The sequence below is a fragment of the Vanessa atalanta genome, chromosome 26 (assembly GCF_905147765.1).
Source record: "Vanessa atalanta chromosome 26, ilVanAtal1.2, whole genome shotgun sequence".
Lineage (NCBI taxonomy): Eukaryota > Metazoa > Arthropoda > Insecta > Lepidoptera > Nymphalidae > Vanessa > Vanessa atalanta.
In genome coordinates, this window is record NC_061896.1 from 5,869,895 (window position 1) to 5,894,074 (window position 24,180).

General features: G+C 34.7%; 1 protein-coding gene across 1 annotated transcript in view; it reads right to left on the reverse strand.

Moving 5' to 3' along the window:
* Positions 1–24,180, reverse strand: part of LOC125073965 (nephrin-like) — an 80,654-nt gene that overhangs the window by 47,428 nt on the left and 9,046 nt on the right. Inside the window, exon 2 of the mRNA XM_047685096.1 lies at positions 3,556–3,688. Coding sequence (XP_047541052.1) covers positions 3,556–3,688 — 133 coding nt within the window. The remainder of the gene's footprint in view (positions 1–3,555; positions 3,689–24,180) is intronic.

Below are 24,180 nucleotides of genomic sequence, written 5' to 3' on the forward strand. Positions count from 1 at the left end.
AACACATGACCCTTGACACCTGCCACGTGTAGCCGAAGACGGACTACGCACTGTCAAGCAACTCCCTGATAGAATACCTTAAAAGTTAGATCATTTATATATTATCTAGATAGAGTGCCACATTACAAAAGAACAAAAAGAAATCAGCTATCTTTATTATCTTAGTGTGCGTAGCAACTACGCTAAACACTCCCGATAACTCATACTACTTTACAAGTGTGCGTCTATTGTTGGCCTTAGTTTTTTCGATGCGTTCTAAGCTTTGACAACCTATCTAGGCATATGAATAATCAAAGCACCTTATTCATCTGATAGTACGTGTAGTATCTACCATATGGCTTTTTGGGCTTCAGTCCAGGGCCCCGTGGATTCAAGCCCCAGCTAAGTAAAGTCAAAGTCAAAAATAGACTATAATGCGAAAGAATCCATAGCTTTATTAAATTAAACAGATCGTATGGTTTGTAGCCCTGCGAGTCCTGCAATTAGTCAAACCCATTCAATAAATTTAATTCAAGTCTTTGTTCAGATACGTCTTAGGTGGGTCCCTAAGTAGTGTTAGGCCAGGGCCCTTTATACTTACGGTCCGGCCCTGGTTTGTTGGGTCAAATCTTACAACTGCATATTAAACTAGTTCCACACAACCGATTAAGATGTATATTTGGTGACAAACGACAATACAATCTCGTATAATATATTGTATACGTCGAATGGATTAAATAAAGGCCTGTTACAAAATGTTCTTTTTTAACTTGATAATTTATTACGTAGTAAAAACGCCAGCGCAATCGATTTATGAAACACTATTAATCTTCGGTTTATTATAAACTAGTTTTCGGTCGCGGCTTTACACGCGTATTACAAGAGGTGGGGGGTCAAGTGTTAGGTATCCTATGTCTTTCTCTGTACCCTAAAGGGTAAGCAAAGTTTTGTGACGATCGTCTGCGCAATTTTTTTAAATATTGAACAACATCACGTATAATACTCTGATCCCAATGTAAGTAGTTAAAGCACTTGTGTTATGGGAAATCAGAAGTAATGACGGTAAAACAAACACCCAGACCCAAGACAACATAGAAAACTAATGAAATTTTTCTACATCGACTCCGGACGGAAATCGAAAAGGGGATCTCGGAATGGCGTACCCATGAAAACCGATGATGTTGTCCAATAATAAATTTTTCACCATTACTATAATACTAACAAATTTAAACATTTAAAATTTAGTATTAAAATAATCATGTTTAAATACACTTACAATACACTATTGTACACCACAAACAAAAATACAGAAATCTTAGGGTTAAAAACAAAAAAAAAATAGAAACAATGTTCAAAACAAAAATATAACCAATTATTTTATATGTTGTACAATGGGCGGACTTATGGCTAATTAGCCATAGCTTCCAGACAACCCAATCTGAGAGTTTTTTTAAAACCATCGGACAGGCGACAGTTGTCTATTTCGTGAGACTTGACACTTAGTCTTCTTCGTGTAGTTTCCAAGTCAGGCTGACGCGTCATAAAAAAACAATCCATGTTTTTTTCGTAACGCACCAAAAGTAAAACTTCAAAAAGATTAACAATGAAATCTATGACGTGGATACACGAGGATACATGGAAATATCAATCGACACATGTAAGTTTCCTGACAATGTTCTCTAATCACCAATTTAACACATGAAATTCCATTGGTGGTGTATGTGTCTTAAGCGTGACCCCCCCCCCCCCCAACATGTTTATTGTTAACTCGAATTCATTAGTTTCCGAATACAAAGTTGCAATTCAATTTAACTTCAAACCACTTCAACTAAAACTGATTCGGTTGTAAATTTTATAACGTATAAAAATATACAATTAACGACTCCTCGCGGAGTTCTCCTTCGCAAGCCCTGGATAATAGGTATTTTATAGATTTGCGTTAAAATTTAATGAGCGCTGAAAATCCGGAAATACCGTTTTATTCGCGTTTTAAAAGACCTCGGCTCGTTTTATTAGATATAGATTAGACTATTTGAACATTTTATGTAAAGTTCAAGTTTTAAATCTGTGGTACAAAGAACGATGGTGCTCCTTGAAGCAATAGTCAGTGTTCTGAGAGAAAGTAATAATAGTCTTTCCTTTTTTTTATGATATAGATTGGCAGACGAGTAAATGGGGCACCTGATGCTAAGTGGTCACCACTGCCCATAGATAATGGCGCTGTAAGGAATATTAACCATTCCTTACATCACCAATGCGCCACTAATCTTGGGAATTAAGATGTTATGTCCCTTGTACCTGTAGTACACTAGCTCACTCACCTTTCGAACTGGAACACAACAAAATTGAGTACTGCTGTTTGGCGGTAGAATATCTGATGAGTGGGTGGTACCTACCCGGGGTTCAAAATGCCCTACCACCAATTGAATCTCTATCTAGACTCAACTGTCAGCCGAAGTCTCTGTATTGGGAAACTTAATAAAATGTAAATTATATTCAAATGAAACCGTTTGTTTACGAAAATGAACACTTATTTTATGGATAGCATGCATATAAATGCAGGTTTGTTACTCATATTTGGATTTCAATGGAGTTATTCAACTAATGGACAAAGGCCTCGAGGATACACATATAAGAGAATTTGAGGGTATACAGAAGACCTGCATACGTCAAATAAACCATTATCTTAATCAAATGTATCTTGAAAGTCATGTTGAATTAAATATTTCCAAGATTTTAAAAATAATGTAGAACAGTACTTTATCAAAAATGGATGAATATTTACAAAAAAATCTTTACGTTAATTATCACTGTTGATAAGATCACATCCATACTAATTATAAATGCGGAAGTAAATCTGTCTGTTACGTTTCCACGGTAAAACTACTGAACCGAATTTGATGATTTTTTGTATGAAGCAAGTTTGAACCCCAACGAACGGACATAGGCTTATTTTATATACCTAACACCACATTAGACAACTAGCAACTAACTATCTAGGAAATTTCCATACATTTTTGGTATTTGGTAATGATAATCGTTCATATAAAATATATTTTAACTCTGTATGTATTTTTTTTTTCTATATTGAGGCAACTGCATAAGCTCTCTTGTGATCTGGAGATCCGTTTCGAAATTCGTGTCAAATTATCTATACCTACTATTATTACAAAGAGGTACATTTGTTTCTTTGTATGTAGATTATCCTATCTCGGGAAATAATAAGACAAATCAAAAAAAAAATATCTCGTGTGAAGTTGCACTATATTAATAATAATAATTAATATATATATATAATTATTAAAATATTGCAGCAATGCGAACAGCTGGGTCAGTTCACTAATTGAATAATAAAAATCCTAAAACAATCCAGATTCATAAAATTGACATTACACGTTGCCTCGAAAAGTACGCAAGGCAATTGGTTCCAGTTCTGATAATTCACCTGTCGGGCCGAATTGCCGTCCAATCGGATTCTGTCAGTTAAATAGTATACATTGCATCCGTGATTTCGATTGGAGGATATAATTACACTTTTGGCATGACAGCCTTCTCAATAGTTGTATTCTTACTCACGTGTATATCGGCGTGTCGTGGCCTTGCTTGTACCAGATGACAAGGCCCATGCTGTCATTGGGGAGGGTCGGAGTGACGTCACAAGGCAGCTCAACCGAGGATCCTACGCCAGCTTGTAATGTCTCTATGGACGCTGTAAGCAAACATATGGATATTATTATTTAATTATCTATGGTTTTAGGTATTTGTGAAACGTGGATAGATGCCGTCAACTTATTTATTTATAATACAAAACTGTATACATATCATTACAGGACATGGTTGTCCTAAATCGATATTACAACACGTTTAACAATATTTAAAAGTCTACGTTATATATGATATAGTCCAAGCGGCTATAGTTGTGAGTTCAGTCAAGCTGCAATAAAACATATCTCTACCCTGTCGACGTTGAGGGTACGTAACTTATTAGAATCGTATTCTACCGCCAAACAGAAATACTTGGTATTATTGCAATTGGCAATAGAGAAATAATATCATGAACAGTTTTATATATATAGTATATATATATATATATAAAACTGTTCATGATACTTTTATATATATATATATATAAAAGTACAATATAACTTCGGAATGCGCAAACTTAAATCGATAATTCCATTTTTAAGCTATTTAAGCCCAACCTTTGAGGTTTTTTTTTTAAATTTGCAGTTTTATTGAAACCACGGAATGCTTTTGTACTATTTTATGAGCGGTCGCGCAGTGATTGATTTATGTGTTGCTCCGAAACTTGTATTATTTTATCGATATCGATATTATTTATTGTTATTAATGTTAATATATATACGTAATTATTCTCTTATTTGCTAGTATGTTTACGCATTTTGATCGATAAAATTGATTGGTTTTATAATTAATATTCTTAATAATTTATCAATACACAATTGATTACAAAATTTTATTCTGTTCATACTTCAGGTTACCGTAATTTTTCAACCAAAATACGATACTAACATTATATATAATCTTAAAAAGAAACAACTATTTAATATTGATAAAAAAAAAACTGATATATCGATAATATTATAAATAATAACGCTAAACACAACACTAATTTTCTAAACAAAATTAAATAATACAAAAGTCGCGCAGGTAACACACATTCACAACACTATAACAAAAAAAAGTCGTACGCCAGGTGTTCCCAATCTGATCCAGAATCAACATTTAACAACGCGTCCGTTCATAATCCAAGCGTTCTCGAATCTTAGATAATCGAGACACGGGAATCGAACGAATCATTAGGAATAATAACGAGATGCCTTTGACGCGGATACGGCTATAAAAAAAAAATGAGGCGGGTCTTTTGAGCGTTCTATTTTTGAGAACGGAAATTTACATTTTATAAATCATTCGGTCATAATTTAGAGCCTTTCAACATACACAAAAGCTTGCTTTTTAAAATTGACTTGACGTATATATTATGTTTTTTTTTTTATTAAAAGCCGCGATTGCTCTTTTTTAAGAACGATTGTGGGTTCTAATCCGGACAAGGGAATTTGCATGTGTCGTATGAAATGATGACACGTGGTATATGTTCCAACCCACAGTGGAATAGCGTGATTAACGCTACAGAGTTTTGTCTTAACGACATTAACAAGCTGTTAATTTAATTTTAATCAAAGTGATTGTAAAAATTGTACAAAGAAATACTCTTTTGTTATTGGCTATTCAACTTTACAGTATTATATGAGCGCAGTGTTACAAGTGACATTTTTACGTTCGTTGCACACACGAGATTCATTGAAGTGAAGGAGAAACGAACGAGCGTGCATGTGTGTGTATTGTCCTTTATTTTTAACCGACATAAAAAAGGAGTATCTCAATTCAGCTTAAAATTAAGATTTTCAATTCAAGTTAATCTTACATCATATTCTAATTAGTTTTATGTATGCGAAAATGAGTGTTTTTCTTACAATGACATTTTTGTTGTTGATAAAATCCTTTTTGAATAATTAAGACACTTTAGTGTCTAGATCAATCATCAATCCCATTGAGGTAAGCCAGTCAGAAACTAGTATCAGAAATTTGACCGCTCCTTTACCTTAGTGGTTTTAAAATTGCACCCACAAATCAATTCACTGGAGTTATAAAAACAAATGAATATATTATGACTAATATCTTCATTTGTTTTATACTGTCTACTGACTTACAGAGACAGATTATACAAGGTATGCAATAATTTGCGTCAGGAATGTTTCTCTCAAACGTTACATCGAAAAAAATTGCAAAATGTCTGACAAATTCGATCTTGAAACTTACCATGAGGCAATAGAATTTAGTTACACGCAACTAATTGCAACGCAATATTAAGAATTTACTTATAATAATGAATTAATAATTATTATTAGGATAAATATAATTTCTCCTTTTTTTCGCCACAACTGTAACGCTCACTCACAAATTTTTATATTCACACTTTATATTTGTAATAAAATAATCATTGTAAAATACGATGAGGTGTGAAGTTGTCTATTTGGAGCGTATTGACACCTAATTGGTAGTTTAGCTTTACCTTAGTTTAGATTTAGTTTTAGTTGAACCGAGATGGCCTAGTGGATCGTGCATCTTAACCGATGATTTCGGGTTCAAGCCCAGTCAAGCACCACTGAATTTTCATGTGCTTAAGTTGTGTTTATAATCAATTGATCTCGTACTCGGCGGTGAAGGAAAAAATCGTGAAGAAACCTGCATGTGTCTAATTTCAACGAGAGCCCAGCAGTGGGAAATTGCGGCTGTTAATATGAATGTTTGGAGCTTGAATTAGAGTGTAAAAACTTGACTGTGAAAAAATCCGACGAATTATATCTATTTTTCAAATGAATTGTGCATTTTTGTCCTGAATTCCAGCACACCGAACCCACCTTACATCTGTTAAGGTATTCTATGAAGCCGTACAACTGTTCGTAGGAATGGTTTGTTCCATTTCTCGTTACTATTGAAAGGCCTCGGTCAGGACGTAATGATCACGTGACTATGTTTCTTGTTATCTGTATTAGGGTTAGGTTAGACTTCGACTTGTTTTTATTTAAAACTAGCTGTTCAGCAGCGTCTTCCTTAGGTAAGTACCTTATGCCCTAAATTGGAGTTCAAGCCAGCTTCATACAAAACTTGGTTCAGTGTTTTGGCCGTGGAAGAGCAGCAGACAGATATAGAGTTACTTTCCCATTTGTAATATTAGTATATGTAGATAGGCAGACTGGCAAATGGGCTATCTGATAATAAGTGGGAATCGCCCTTAGATATCTTAAACATCTTACAACAACAATGCGCCATCAACCTTGGAAACTATTGTTGTTAAAATGTGATGATCAGATAGTACCTACCTGGAAGCCTGCAAAATGGCCCAACACTACCTCTACTCATGACATATCCAACCAACAACAGCAACAATTAGTATTGTTGTTGAAGATTAAATGAGCTAGTGCAAGTACAGGCACGAGTATCGTAACGTGTCATTCCCCTATATATGTATATAGGGGACTAAGGCATATATCGGGAGTTAAAATTAACGGCGATCGGTCGGCGACTTAACCACGAGATGACTGCACGTCTGACGTTCCGCCAGAGTAGCATTCACAGTAAAGAGTTCGCAAGCAATAACTAAAAATGGATAATCTCGATCAATGATATATATGAACATGATGAGGTATGTACATGATATAAGTACACTAGGAACTCGATTATCCGAACTAATTGGGACCGAGGCTAGTTCTAATAATAACTTTGGATAATCGAATTTCGAGACAAGAACAAACAAAAACAACACCCATTCACAAAAAATCAGCACGTTCTATTAAAATTTTACATACATATATCTATATATGTAATTATGTACGATACTTATAAACCCAAATGCAATACCATTCAAATTAGATCGAAGCCAAGCTTTTCCTGCCCTAAAAAAATGCAAAATAAACGTCACTTACCGAATAGTTAGTATCGCCATTAATATTATAAGTTTTATAGGCAATTACAAGCAGTTAGGAAGTGGCACGTGAAAACTTTGTAGAGGCATAAAAATGTTTTATGGTAGCGAGTTTAGGGGCTCGTAAATATAACCGCCCTTCAAACTTGGTAATGTATGATTCAAGTGTGTCGGTTTATATTCCTTTTTGTGTATGATGTTATGTAAAAAATGTATTTTTATTGTCCTCTAAAATCTATATCGGACATGTCATACGGGAAAGAGTTCATTTTTAGCGCCAATTTTTCTGTTTTTTAACTGGTTGACATTTTGTTATAGTATCGGTCACGAGTCCTTTTTTTATGAAATAGATAGAGGGGCAAATGGGTCACCTGATGGTAATCGGCCACCACCAACCATAGAAATTGGCGCTGTATACCTTGTTACCCATTTCCTAGATCACACTAATGCACCACCGCTTTACCAAGCGGCAAATATGTTATGTCTCTTGTGCCTGCAGTTGCACTGCCTCGCTCACCCTTCAAACCAGAACTCGACAATACTTATTATGATTGGGCTTGCACAATGCCCTTCTACCAAGAAAAAAAGTACCAACATACTTAGCGGAGGCAAAACGCCTAAAAGTATTCTTCTATAATATTTATTTTATTTGATTCCATTAGACTGATAAGTACATATGAGTGCATACATATGTATGTTTGTGTTATATCTTATCTAGATATACATATAAAGGCAGATTATCACTTCTATCACGATACGCCATTTTTATTATATTTTTAAAAAGATACAATATTACAATATAAAAAAAAAACCATAAACAATAAAGGTGAAACGAGGACGCGCTTGCAATTGACTACACCACAGTGTGACGACGTTCAACATTCCCGCCAATCAACTCACTGACCAGCTGTCAAATCTTGTTTCCCCGTAAATTAAAAGATGGCGCTAGTGATATACCGTCATATATAAATGATTATTTAAAACGCTCACCTTTACCGTCGCTAGACAAATTTCTCTACACCGAGGTTGACGGGAGAGATCGGTCAGCGATAAGACAACTATTTGTATCGTCTATTATTTTTATCCGACTTCAAGAAAGGAAAAGGTATATTAGAGTTTATGTGTTGCTTGCCAATGCCTAATACTTCCAAAGTCAATTTGTATATAAGTTTTGATCTATCTCCTCGGGTTCAGGTAACGTTACACTATCGCAATTCAGCCATTTTGTACAAAGTATTTACAATTTATATATGTTACCGGAAATGTATGAAATCTAGGAATTGTAGACAAATCCTAGGAAATTTATACAATTCCGGATTAGGAGCTGTATAAAATATTGTTTCAAAAACTATTTAACACATAAATGTCCTAGGTTATGTGTACAATTCCTAGGAATTGTATATAATTCTAATACCGTATTAGGAAATAAATAAAAATAATGCTTTCTGTAATAAAACACGTTGTTAAAATGAGAATAATATTTTTTATTAAAGCACAACAACCTTCAGTTAACAATCATTTCGTAAAATATCTATCTAGTAGCTTTTCAAATGTATTTATCACAAAATCGACTTATATTATTCTTATAAAGTCAAACTTTCGTTAACAACCCTCCCCTCGCCCCGCTATCCCCGCGGACCCATTGATATCTCAAATGTTTCACATTTCCGATTGCTAGATAGGAAATGTATAGATTTCCTAGGAAATGTGTCGAATATAATTTATTTTACACATTTCCGTGCGATTTTAGGAAATACATACATTTCCCAGGAATTCTATACAATTCCTAGATTTCATATACTTCCGGTAACATATACGTAAACTTTTCTAGTTTACTGCTCTATTAGTGAAAACCGTATCTAAATCGGGTAAGTGGTTCAGAAGTTAGCGGAAGCACAGACAGAAATGGAAATTGATTTTGTTTAATATTATTTATAGATTATAGATTTAGATTTATAGTAATGATAGCATATTCAAATCGAAGAAAGAATAAAAAAATCTTAGATACATATTTTTTTTATGATATCGGTAGGCGGACGAGCAAATAGGCCAACTGTTGGTACCTAAGTTGTCACCACCGCCCATAGACAATGGAGTTGTAAGAAATATTAACCATTCCTTACATCACCAATGCGCCACCAACCTTGGGAGCTAAGATGTTACGTCCCTTGTTCCTGTAGTTACACTGGCTCATTCACCCTTCAAATCGGAATACAACAATACTGAGTACTGCTGTTTGGCGGTAGAATATCTGATGAGATTTACGTATTCCATGCAATTTGCTAGCTCAGATATATTACTCCTAACCTTCTCCTCAAAAGGAGAGGACCTTAGCCCAGCTGTGGGAAAGTGTAATGTAAAAAATCCGATGTGTATTAAAACAATAACATAAAATATTTTTAAATTATATTATATAGAACCTTATATATGTAATAAAAAGAGACAGAGATATAGGTCATAGGGAGAGGTCATAACACTTTTTCATTACGTGAAGATATCTGCCAGTTCACTCTATTGTAAGGCGCGTAAAAGATCTTTCGTTCCAACATTACATCAACAGGTGTAGCTTTGCTTTATATAATACAAGCAGGTCTGGCCAAGCAAGGTTGGCTATGTTATACGTTGAATTATATTTTATCATAATGTTTTACTAGAAACTTCAACTGAAACACGCTAAATATATATGTACATATGTATTTAAAATAGATAGGCAGACGAGCAAATGGGCAAACCGGTGGTAAGTATTTACCATTGTTCATAGATATTGGCGTTCTAAGATATATTAACCAATCCTTACATCGCCAATGCGTCACCAACCTTGGGAACTAAGATAACTTATGCCTGTAGTTACACTGGCTCACTGACCCTTCACCGGTGTGAACACAACGTATCATAATTCTGTGGTATTTGTATGATGCGTTAAAAAGAAACAGCGATATTTCTATATAAGTACATAGATGAATGAGTAATTGTTGTCTCGCTTGCCCGCTCAGCGGTGTTCGATCCTTAATGGTGACCACGTACAGCTCATAAATTTACGTCGACGTAACGACCCCTCGTTACCACCGTCCGGACGGGATCGCCGTCAGATTATTAAGAAAATAATATAAAAAATATTTACGACGTTTAGAATACCATAATTAAGATATTTACTTTTTAAAAATTTCTGTACCTGTATGCCATGTTTGAGCAAACACGATTGCTATCCTTTTTAAAATCCACACATTAGAAAGAGATAAGAAATGTGCTGTGTTTGTCATGTACTCTAAGAACTAATTTCGCACCTCACTCACTCAATAGCGACTTATTGTGATACGGTATTATAATATTGTTGTTGTCACTGTTGCATATCATTATCTTCAACACGATCGCGTTTTGCAGTGAGTTTAGAGTTAATTCTTACCGAATAACTACTCTATTCAGTACAATATTTAGTAGATACAATAAAAATTAGAGTCTCCGTCCCAGCGCTGGTAATTATCCTACGTTTTTCTTGCTGGGAGGGTAATATTAAATATGAATTACTATTATGCAATTATTTTAAAAAATAAGGCATTTTCGAGCCCGTCTACCTGGTATCTACCTGAGACCGGTATGACGTGACCAATTTCAATATTTGACGTCACACAACTCATAATGCTACCTGAACGTAATTGGGCGAAACGTTTACGTAAAACTTTTCTGGCTTAAAAAATTAAAATAAGGTGACAGCTTCTAAATATTCCACTGCTGGGTTTAGGTCTTCTCTCTTTTTGAGGCTTGGAGCTTATTCCATCATTCTGCTCCAACACCGGATTACACGTGTAGCAGATTTACGTAAAGGTTGCATCACGTTGTTTTCCGCCAAGTACGTCGATAAATTTTAAGCACAAAATAAGTACATGAAAATTCAGTGGTGCTTGATTGGGTTCAAACCCAATCATCACCAACTCGGTTAAGATTCAAGTGATCCAAACACTGGGCTAAATCGGATCTTCTTAGAACACACTTTCTTGCACTAGCTTTAATTTATTTTAATAACTTTTTTTTTTCACAATCCCACAAATTATATGACAATTATTATTTTTATAAGCCCTGTGAGTGTTATATATAAATATAGAGTCATAAATAATCCTAACAAATTTTAAAAATAGAACAATTGTCTGCTAAGATTTGAGAAAAGCCTACTAAAGGCACGGACAGCAGATCTCTGCCTCTGGTCTAATAATTGAGTACACAAAAAATACGTTAAATGCATATCGAATTAATTCAAAGAAAATTATGAAATACGTAAGAGAGATACAAGGAAATCTCGTTAGCGTGTTATATATTACCTCGCAGTTTAATAATAATAATTAATAAATATTGGACAACATTACATACATTACTCTGATCCCAATGTAAGTAGCTAAAGCACTTGTGTTATAGAAAATCAGAAGTAACGACGGTACCACAAACACCCAGGCCCAAGACTACATAGAAAACTAATGAACTTTATCTATATCGACTCGGCCGGGAAACAAAACCCGTGACTCGGAGTCGCGTACCCATGAAGTGTACACACTTCTCGACCACGGAGGACGTCATCTTTCAATCAGTCAGTTTAAACCGTATATATACTGAGTATACTGAGTATGTATAAAGTATGCATTTTCATTACCTTGACGTCACAGAGTATAAAAATCAAAGAATTTTATAATACAGTCGTATAGCAACAGACAGCTCTATTAACTGACGGCGAGGTTCTACACCATAAAGGTTTTACTGCCCACAATCTTGAATAAAAAAGATGTTACAATCAGTGTAGGAGACAATTTATGAACCCTTAACCGAGATGGTTGGGAACATATTTTTTATTACACTAGTTACTCGTACCTCTTGCTGATACGATTAAAAGTTTATTAATAAAACAATATCCTTTGGATTGTTTCCTTTGCCTTTTATCGGAAATTATGTTATCTATACTAATGTTATAAATGAGAAAGTAAGTTTGTCTGTCTGTTATTCTTTCGTTGCCAAAACTGCTGTACCATATCTAATAAAATTTGTTATAAAAACCTGACGATCAACAGCTAGTATATATATAGAAAAGACAAAATAGTTCAGTACTTTATTCTCGTCTGTTTTTCAATCGATTTTCTCAATTTATTTGGTTGGTGTTGTTGAGCATTACTATCATTAATATAAAAATTGAAATGATACTACTATTGCTACTACTTGGTGGTAGGGCTTCGTGCAGGCTTATCTGAGTAGGTACAATCCACTCATAATATATTGTACGGCCAACAATCAATACTCAGTATTGTTGTGTGTGTTCAATTATTTGTGTCTGTGTATAATAATATATATCGAAAGCAAATTCGTTCCAAACGGATGTCCCACAAAACGTCAGTTTTTTTTTTCAATTCAAATAATATAAGGATAATGTACACTGCTGGGCTTTTGTCGATCTTATCGTTTAACGAGAGTTCGTCCTTGGTGTCCTCCAAACAAACTTTGACTCCCGAAACGACGTAGTATCAACGTTTTACAAGATTACAGACTAAAACCAAACTTAAAGTACTTTTTTTTATATTATTTATTTAATGTACTGGAGTACCTGAAGAGGTAAACTTGAGGTATGTCACGTGATAAAAAACAGATATCAACACGCATTTAAATCATGCAAACAGTTTATGAGATATTTTAAAACATACATTCAAGGTTAACTGTTTATATTTAGAGGGTGAACAAAAGGAACGAAACTTCAAGTGATCACAACGATAGCGCGATTCAGGTAATTTAGTTAATTTGTTGTGTTGCTGATATAAATTGTAGATATTATTATTATTGATTCAGGCCCTACTTAGTATTGAGTATTTTTGTGTTCCGGTTTAAAGGCGAATAAGCCAGTGTAACTACAGGAACAAGGGACGTAACATCTTAGTTCCTAAGGTTGGTTGGTGACGATTTGGCAATAATGGGTTAATGTTTCTTACTTATCACTTACCATCAGATAGCCTATTCGCTCGTCCGCTTATATCATAAAACAAAAAATAAGGAAGATACTCCACCCATTTCCCACTCTTAAAGTTTAAAATTCCAATAATCCTTTCTTAGCGGATGCTTACGTTTTTCAATTTAATCTTTATGGCACGTTACAATGCGTTAGAATCAGTAAATTTGGCTTTGATCTGCATCAGTCTGAAGAAACAATTTTATAAATATAGATTCTTAGAGCAAGCACATGAAAATTCATTGGTCTTTGTACGGATTTGAACCCGCAATCTTCGATTAACACTCTCACATGCAGGCGAAGTCACGAGCTAGCAATATAACGAATACAACGCAAACACATGCAAATAAATACAAATAAAGCTATTTTAAGACCGCCCATAGTTTAAACGTACGGTGCTTACTTACGTGAAGTTTATGGGTCGATTTGAAATATAAAAATAAACCAGCGGGAATCTCTTTATCTATCTATCTATTCTATTATAAGATCAAATGGATGCTTAAATTGTTCTTTGAATGTTTCCAGTAGGGAGTCGTACTGTTTTTAAGTAGTGTCATTACTTTTAGGTTAAATTGTTCTAATAGATCGTAATGAGATAAAACAGAGGCTTTGGTGTTTATCCATTAATAACTGTAACTGTCTCGTTGGTCTATTAGCTTGTTTTAGCCCTGAGGATGGCCTCGTACTATCATACGCACTAGCGTGGACTGCGTATGGCAGTGCGAGATTACACACGCCCCTTGCGGAGAGCACCGCCTTGCCAAGAATGGAGAACAGCCCGGAAGAATTTCCAATTCGTAAGATAGTCATAGCAGTGGTTTTAAGGGTAACAATCCCAGATAACAACTTTATGGGAGTGGCTTGTTATAAGGCTACATATGACGTGCACATAAAAAATGACCTTGTCTTTCTGTCAAGTCTCAGTGATAAAAAAAAATCTCGCTGAGTTTCTTCGCCGGTTCTTCTCAGATCCGAGGTGGTTTCCGAACCGGTGGTAGATTTTTGACTATCAATAAGCAAGTGTAATCACTTCCATATTTAATAATGATTTTTGACTTTGATTGATAATTAAATAATCAACCAAATTAAATAGACACCCACCGAAAAGACGGAATACCAGTTAATAAACTAGCAGTACCCTGATCCCTGGTTTATTAGCGGGTATTCGGCTGTACTAGGGCGCACTAGACGGTGAGTCCCACATACCCCCTTCACTTCACGTGGGAAAACGCGTAATGGGTTTTTCCAGTGAGATAAAGAAAATAAGTGATTACTTAAACAAAAATACACTCATATTCCAAAAAGACGAGAATACCGACTCGACCACGGCGCGGGAATATATACGTTGTTAAGGTATGCTGGTATTAAGATTTTTTGATCTAAAAAATAATCCAAAAATTTTTTGAACCAAGAACTGTGAATTTTACGGTATCCGACACTAGACCGACAGGCAGATTATAATGAATACGGTAAAATTAATAATATAATATCTGCTTGATCAAAATATACTTACAAAACTATTTCAAACATGTTCCGTATAATTACCATGTCAGCCAAATTAATTAGATCTAAAGGATTTAATTAATATTGAAAATGGATCTAAAATTGACTGTATTTAATTATGTTCCGTAATAAGCTTCCACATTTGAATATTTCCTACGTGTGTCGTGCCTTATTAACCGAATTCAGTATACTGGTATTGGTGAAAGGAGAGTATTGCTTAACGAATTTTCTATAATAGTGTTCGGTTAGTAGATGATATTCGACATTAAAATCGTGAACATTAAAATTTTGAATTTGAATTTTTCGTAAATATTTTTTGGACTTTTATTTCTAAGTTTTCTTTATTGATGACACTAGAACTCGTCAAAAATCAAATGACGAACAGAGACAAAAAAATAAACTGAACTGTTTTATTTTTTGTCTATTTACGCTTCTATTTCTGACTGACACGTTTGGTCTAGCGGCTAGATATAAGACAGATTCAGAGGTTAATGTGTGATGGGGTTTTTCTGACAGCAAGTAAAGCCGTTGGCTCTTCAAAATCAAAATCAAAATATACTTTAATCAAATAGGCTTCTGCGCCTGAAGTACTTCCGGTAGTGTCGGATTTCCTGTTCCATTGAGTTGTAAGAGTGAGGTGTGAGGCCATAGAGTGCACCTGTATTTGAGCACACTCTTGTGCACTAAAACATATCCTACGTAGTAGGCTGTTGTCCTTTGAGATTGACCGTCGTGACCAAAATCGGTATATTTACTGATACCGTGACGTCATCGAAAGTAAAAATGGCGGACGCAGATTCTGAATTATAATGATGTCTTCTGAAATGTGTAGTAAATTATCATTACAATTATACAGTAGCGTAACAGATCAATACGGTGTGTAAGTGAAAAAATTATCTTTACGTGATAACCCATGTGAGTGAAAGAGATATAAGATGTCAGTAGAAGCAACTTGAAACAATGTACTATTCGTTAGTATCCTGTCAGTATGTTAGTTTATTTTATAAAGTTCAGGTCCCATATAAAAAAAGAAAACAGTAATTAATTTGCTTTTCATTGATTGGAATGGTGGAATGGTGGAAAAGAATATCTACTGAGTTTCTTGCCGGTTCTTCTCGGTCAAATCTACTTTCCGAACCGGTAGCATGACGATTCAGAAGTGCTTATATGAACCTTCTGAATAAAGAATATTTTGATTTTGATTTAAATAAAAAGGTCATTAATTTTTGAGGCAATTTTGCAATATAATTTTAAACACATGTGATAAATATTTGAACCCAATTCGAACTTACGATCTTTCAATAATGATCAAGATTACTAACGAATACTACCTCATAGAAAAAAGTAGTTCAGATCACCCACTAATAGATCAACGGTTGAACTCGAAATGATTAATCAAACACCATTTGTTTTGATTGTAAACAGAACTGGCGCTGAGAACGAAGATTTATTACTCAACGGAGATGAAAACGACACGAAATCTCATTTGATACACTTGGATTACATGACTGACTGATTACCTCGTTGATCTAGTAGCTAGCCAATAATATTACACATCTCAAAGTCCTGAGTTCAAGCTTGGTGGTAGGGCTTTGTGCAAGCCCGTCTGGAAGGTACCACCCACTCATCAGATATTCTACCGAAAAATAACAGTAAACTGTATTGTTGTGTTCCGGTTAGAAGGGTGAGTAAGCCAGTGAAATCACAGGCACAAGGGACATAACATCTTAGTTCCCAAGGTTGGTGGCGCATAGGTGATTTAAGGAATAGTTAATATTTCTTACAGCGCCTTTGTCTATGGGCGGTGGTGACCACTTAACCATCAGGTGACCCATATGCTCGTCCGCCAACCAATGTCATAAAAAAAAACTCCTGAAGGAGGGAGTGCAGTATGTGGAACTCACTAATGCCTAGAAGGTACGCCTCAGCAGACTGAAATTCCAAGTAAAAAAACCAGCGGTACCAAACGCTCTGTCTCTTCGAAGGTATCACGTGATCTATTGTGCACGTTACCGTGGCAAGCGATGGGTCTGGCTACTGAAATATTATAAGGGTTTTTCTGCCCTCAATTCTGAGTATCAGCCAGAAGTTTTGAAATTGGTATTAAAACTCTCGTGCTTCAGAACCTGTTGGCCTTGCGCCTGAACTCGCTCCAATCGTATCTATATATTTTTTCATATATATTACTTAATACTTTATAGTATTATCTGTTTCATATCAAACACTATTTTATAAATGTATATAAAAAGACTCAGTGGCTGAAACATGTGCAGCATATCCGAAAATTGAGGGTCCAAACCAGAGCAATCGAAAGCGAATGAATTTTCATGCTTGTTTGGCGGAAAATAATCGTGTCAGATATAATTCTGCAATACGTCTATCCATGATTGGAGGTTATTGCGAAAATTTAAGGTCCAAACCAGAGCAATCCAAAGCAAATGAATTTTCATGCTTGTTTGGCGGAAAATTACATATTTGTTTGTTTCTTTAATCTATTTACATAGTTTTATATACATAACGGTTACAGCAGTACAACTTAAAGGAACATCGTAAATTAGATTTTCTTCGAATTTAAAGGGGTGGTATGTCGAAGTATAAAATTTTTAATGAAAAGCAAATCATCAAAATATTTTTGTTTTAAATAAAATTTGCATGAAAAGATTTAATAATTTCCTGTCTAGAAGCCAATTAATAATATCACCCATACCATAAAGAAACTTCGCCGATATAGATCTAAATTTTCTCTTTAATAAACCTCCATCTATAAAATTATGAAAAAAAGACTGAGACGAAGCTTAAGCCGTGTAAATTATAAGCTCGTGTAAGCTTCAGCTTATATTGACACCTCATTTATCATTTATATGACGCGTTTAAAAGAGGGCGAGAATAAATAAACATTATATAGAAATATATAATACTAGCTGAATCTGCGGCTTTACCCGCGCGGAATTTGTAAAACACATACTTCTAACCTCCGTTTTACCCCCTTAGGGGTAGAATTTCAAGTTCGTAGGTGTTATGGTTTCTGAGATTTCATGATTAATCAGGAAATGGTATTTCGCTTTTACATATATAGATATGTGTAATCTATTATAAACTCACCTACTGATTCATTCAATCGTAAACTATAAAAGTTATGGCCATGAGATTTGGTGAGTAGTATCGTTTTATTAAAGGGACACCCGCTAATGAGTTTTAGAAATTCTACCCCTAAGGGGGTGAAATAGAGACTGAAAGTTTGTATGGAATTTTTGAAATTAGAAGCGTGAAACTTTATTTTTGATTAAAAACTTTAAGTTATAGTATATAGTAATATTTTAAGTTAATCTATAAATACATTCAACTTATAAATACTACAATAGCCAAGATGGCCCAGTGGTTGGAACATATGGCTTAATCTTTGATCGATGTAAGGACTTTGCGCAAACCCGTCTGTGTAGGTTACATACATTAGGTTAAGGTAGGCAAGGTACATCACTCATTACGTATTCTACCGACAAACAACAATACATAGTATCGTTGTGTTCCAGTTTGAAGCGTGGCTGAGTGTTGCTAGAGCCAATCGTTTGAACTAAGACGTCAAGTCTCCTAGACAATCGATTGGACCATTGGCGATGTAAAGGATTGCTTTACATTTCGTACATTATTGGTATTGTACGAAATATATGTCAATGGGTCGTGACGACCTACCCTAACGGACCCGTAAAGTGCATCAATATTCAAGATGATTGAAATAAACATTTTAACCAAATATTCAAACCTTTTATAAAAATTTAAATTGGAATCTATAGTTTAGTTCGTTAACTTCGTAACAGCGTAGTATCATATCCTTAAGTGTGTCTGTATACTAGAGAGGACCATTCAATTTTTTGAACAAAAACGAAAATTGTACCAAAAAATTGTTTTGATTGTTTTATTGAAAAATCGGTTTTCACAATAAAGAAAAAAAAGTTGAAGCACAAATTTTTTGTCCTTTTAATTGTATTGCGTCCAAGCCCTTATTACAGATTCTAATCGGTGCCGCATAGATGTGATGAGGGTTATTAAACGGTAGGTAGGATATTGTTTCATTCTTGTGAAATCGCTGTTCTTAGTGCTGCCACTGTTGCTTGCACAGAATTTCTCGTAAATGCAGCTTTTTTAACCAATCCCAAACAAGCTCAATGGGATTAAGATCCGGGCTGCATGCAGGCCAATTCATTATACGTAACCTCTTCGCAATATTGTTGAACTTTTGCAGCGGCGTGGAGTCGCATTATCCTGCTACTCCATAGGATTTTTTCCCAGAAGAGATAAATTTACAGATATGTTGTAACCGAGATGGGACAGTGGCTAGAACAAAAGAATCTTAACCGAGGATTCCGTATTCAATCACAGACGAACACCACGGAGTTCTTGACGTGCTTAATTAGTGTATTCATGCCGTTTTCTGAAGTGAAATTTTCTTGAAGAAACCTGTATGTGTCGGATCCACCTATGTATACAATAGCATGGAGGCAAAAACTCCAAACTTTCTACGCAATAGGAGCATTACTTTTATAATTTTCGTCGCATAATTCTTTCTGATTTTTCATAAGTGTTCTGCTATGAGCCCCAAAATAGTTCTCACAGAGATCTCTATAGTTCTTTCTGTAATATTATAAGATATGAGACGAGACGAGATGGCCCAGTGGTTAGAACGCGTGTATCTTAACCGATGATTGCGGGTTCAAACCCAGGCAAGCCCCACTGAATTTCCATGTGCTTAATTTTTTGTTTATAATTCATCTCGTGCTCGGCGGTGAAAGAAAACATCGTGAGGAAACCTGCATGTGTCTAATTTCAACGAAATTCTGCCACATGAGAATTCCACCAACCCGCATTGGAGCAGCGTGGTGGAATATGCTCCAAACCTTCTCCTCAAAAGGAGAGGAGGCCTTAGCCCAGTAGTGGGAAATTTACAGGCTGTTAATAAAATGTAATAAGATGTTTGTAAACGAGCTTACAATAACGACGGGGCTTACTGTAAGACGTTAAGCTCAGGCGGTTAAAACCCTGGATGAAATATTTATTTTGCAATTATTAAAACTAAAACTTATTATTATTATTCAAAGCAAATGGATTAAGCTTTAATTATAAATAAAACCTTCATTGTACCAAAGCTAAAAATAAAGCATTTTATATAGATTGTCTATACTAATCTATACCTGGTATCACTTAACATTTGATTCTGGATCTGTTAGGAGATATTTTTTATTTAATTAATTATTGAAGGCTCAATGATTATGTGCCGAAATTTTTCAAACACTTTTGAACATTATAATTAATAGAAATTGTTCTTTATTCGATTCCATATTGTTTTGAGATGAATGAAAGTCGTAACTAACATTTTACTTTCTACATAAACTCAACTCTACAATTTTTCCAAAACACTCAGATCGTTAGAACTACCCCCATTACTCAAAAAGTGCACCGGAAGGTTAATTAATTGGTAATTATCATTAAAAAACCCTTGAAACTACGGGGGACACGCAACAAAAGTGCATAACCTTTATCAAGGGTGAGGTTCACACAAGTTGAAAATACCACTTGAGTTTAATTCATAAGGGTGGTTACTGTAAGAGAAGGGATGTCTTTTGAAGCTATGCCCTGAATTTTTGAATTGCTAATTGTCGTTTGAACTAATTTTATGTCATCTTTACTAATATTATAAATGCGAAAGTAACTCTGTCTGTCTGTTGCTCTTTCACGATCAAACCACTGAACCGAAATTGATGAAATTTGGTGTGAAGGAAGTTTGACCCCAAGGAAGGACATAGACTTTTAATACCTATCACTTAACAACCAATCTCTGAAAAGGGAGCGAAGCCGCGCGACAACTAGTATAAAATAAAAATTAAACGTCACTCGAAATAACGAAATCAAAAATTAAATTTTGAATGCACATTTAAAAAAAGCTTTATATAACTGAGAATAATAATTCTTGCACTGCGGGAGGTCACCTCAATAGAGTCTTGATAATATGATTCCAAATAAAAAATGAACAGCCAGAACAAAAGGCAGTTTTAAGAAAGACCCTATTTGGAATGAAGCATTGCAGTGCGCATGCGTGGGTTGTTATTAATCTGTGGGACTATTCTGTAATAACAAACTCGAAACTTGAAGGAGATTTCAATTGTTGAAAAAAGTGATACGCGACATTGATTGCAAAAACATGTGATGTTCGACCGACGTTTTTATGATACATCTCTATTGTAAGTAAAATGTTTTATGTTAAAATCTTTATATATAATATAAAAGTTACTCTATCTGTCTGTAGGTCTTTCACGGTCGTACGACTGAAAAGCCACGAATATGATATCATTTGGTATAACGCAAGTTTGAATTCCAAGGATGGACATTAGCTACTCTTTATGCATAATACCTGAAACGCGAGCTAAGCCGCGGTCGAGAACTAGTATATAAATATGCAAAGACAAAACAGTTCAGTACCTTTTCCTTGTTTGGTTTTCAAATATATCTTTAACAATAAAAATATTTGGAAAATTAGAATTGAAATTCTCTGTGTTTGTTTTATTGTTAAAATGTTTTACTAAAATTTTAATCACTGTGCAAACAGTATAAAATCTTTTACAATAAAACTGTGTGTGTTAACGCACACAGCGTTCAACAATCTTTCTTACAAAGCTATTGTGTAAGAAAGAGACATCACGACCCAATGACAAAATTTTAAAGCCAGATTATTATTTACGTATCTATTTCTATTGTAGTAAATTATACTTACTAAAATATAGTCTCGTGTTCTAAATTCTTATATCACTTTTCGAATTTGATCTTACAGAATAGCTCCACAGAATAGATTTGCTGTTCATCCAGACTAGATATGACATTTGAAGAATATCTTCCAAATCAGTGGTGTGAATCATATCGTCCACAACACACAACCTATCACAAGAAATAGTTTGAATAATAAATGCTATTATTTATACGCTTTGAAATTAAAAATAAATATATTCTATACTAGTTTTCGAGCGCGGTTTTACTCGCGTGTTAGGGTGCGTTGTCAAGTATTATTCACGCAATGTCTTTATTAAATATAGCATATGTGTTATTCTGATATAAAGGTAAATTATTGTAAAGTTTAATTCGAATACATTCAGTATTTTTTGCATGTAAATGTTTTGCATTTTCGCTTATATTTAAATTTAAATATTTAAATATGGGACAACGTCACATACATTACTCTGATCCCAATGTAAAGCTAAAGCACTTGTGTTGTGGAAAATCAGAAGTAACGACGGTACCACAAACACTCAGACCCAAGACAACATAGAAAACTAATCAACTTTTTCTATATCGGCTCGGCCGGGAATTGAACCCGGGACCGTACCCATGACAGCCGGTGTACACACTACTCGACCAGGGAGGTCGTCGAAAAAAAAAACTATGTTCTGTTTTTGTTTCGTTATTTCATTTTTAAATTTGTTTTTGCTTCTTTAAATGACTCTGCTATGCATGTATTTAATGTTACTTTTAATTTTCCATTAGGCGATGGACTAATTATCCTTAACACAGGTTACGTAAATAACCCATAAAGAATAATAAATTTCACTCTTTGTAAAGTGCCAAACCACATGTAAATAGAGTACTTAGCTAATAGTAGTTTAATTTAATTATATTCATATTTATTTTGTAAACTCATACATATAAGGTTATTTTATATACATACGAACTTTCGCCTTTATAATATCAGTAAGGATAAGCATAGGTTCTAATGCCCTAATTCTAATTTTAAAAAACTTCCTGATCGCAGCGCCACCTGCAGTTCCAACCTAAGACAGGCAAGCCAAAAAATATCATCATTATTACCAACTTATAAAGAACATTTAATTATTTAAAGGTTAATTATGTTTCATCATCATAAGGATTAAAATTAGATAGGCAGGCAAATAGGTAGTGTTAGTAAGTGGTCACTACCGCACATAGACATTGACACTTTAAGAAATATCAACTACCCATAACATACGCCACCAACCGTGGGAACTAAAATGTTATGTCCCTTTTGCCTGTAATTGTACTACCTCACTCACTTTCTTTTACTTTTGAATGAACTTCTCAACAGAACGATCAATCTAGGTTTAGAACCCAGGACTCGCAGCTTCAGCTAGCCGCTACGCAAACGAGACAGTTTAGAGAAATTTTCACAATCTTCTAAAACGTGTAATTATTACTTACGACTATTTGCATCAAAATTTGTAATGCGAATAATTTATCTTAAACTAGTCGTCGCTCTCAGCTCTCTTCGCTTTAGAGGTTGGTCGTAAGGTTTGGAGCATAAAAAGTAGCTTGTGTAAAGTACACAACTTGGGCCCCAAGCTTGCTTCATAACAAATTTCAAAGAATTCCTTTCAGTTGTTTGGCCGTGAAAGAACAGCACTCAGCCAGACAGAGATATTTTCGCATTTATAATATTACTATAGATGTGGATTTTCTTGCGAAACGAATTGTAGAATTGTTGTAACTTCAATTAACTCGGTAGAATCTGCATTCCGAACCGGCGGTAGCTTCACTTAATATAGTTTGTTAAATGACGATTCAAAAGTGCTTGTAAAAGCCTACTTGAATAAAGTATATTTTGATATAAATATGTGGCAAATTATTATAACGTAAATATCCGCTGCGAAATTCCATTTTTAGACCGAGACCCACTTCCCTTTATAAGAGAAAGGATACTGACCTTAATCCACTTTGCTGTTCTATTTCGGATTGGAAGATATACATTAAACATGTTGCAGAACATTTAGCATGCAGCTTTCGTATCGATCTTTTTTTCTTTACCGAGATTTAGCATTTGGAACACATTTATGCCAAACTTTTAATATTCAGCTACCCATTGGATAGAACCAAATTTAATAAGGCCTATTTGAATGTAATTGGTCACCATTGTCCACAAACATTGGCGCTATAATAGATTACAGCGCCAATGTTTGTGGACAGTTAACTTTTCTTTACATCGCTAATATGCCACCAACATTGGAAACTGAGATGTTATGTCCCTTGTGCCTGTGGTTACACCGGTTCACTTACTCATTCAGCCGGAACACAACAATCAAACTGTTTGGTATTTTATATGTGATACACTTAAAGCACCGTATTTTCTATATTAAAGGCAGGCGAGAAAATTCATTCATGTGAGTTGTTGCCCATTAATATTGGAGCCGTTAAGATTTTTTTTACC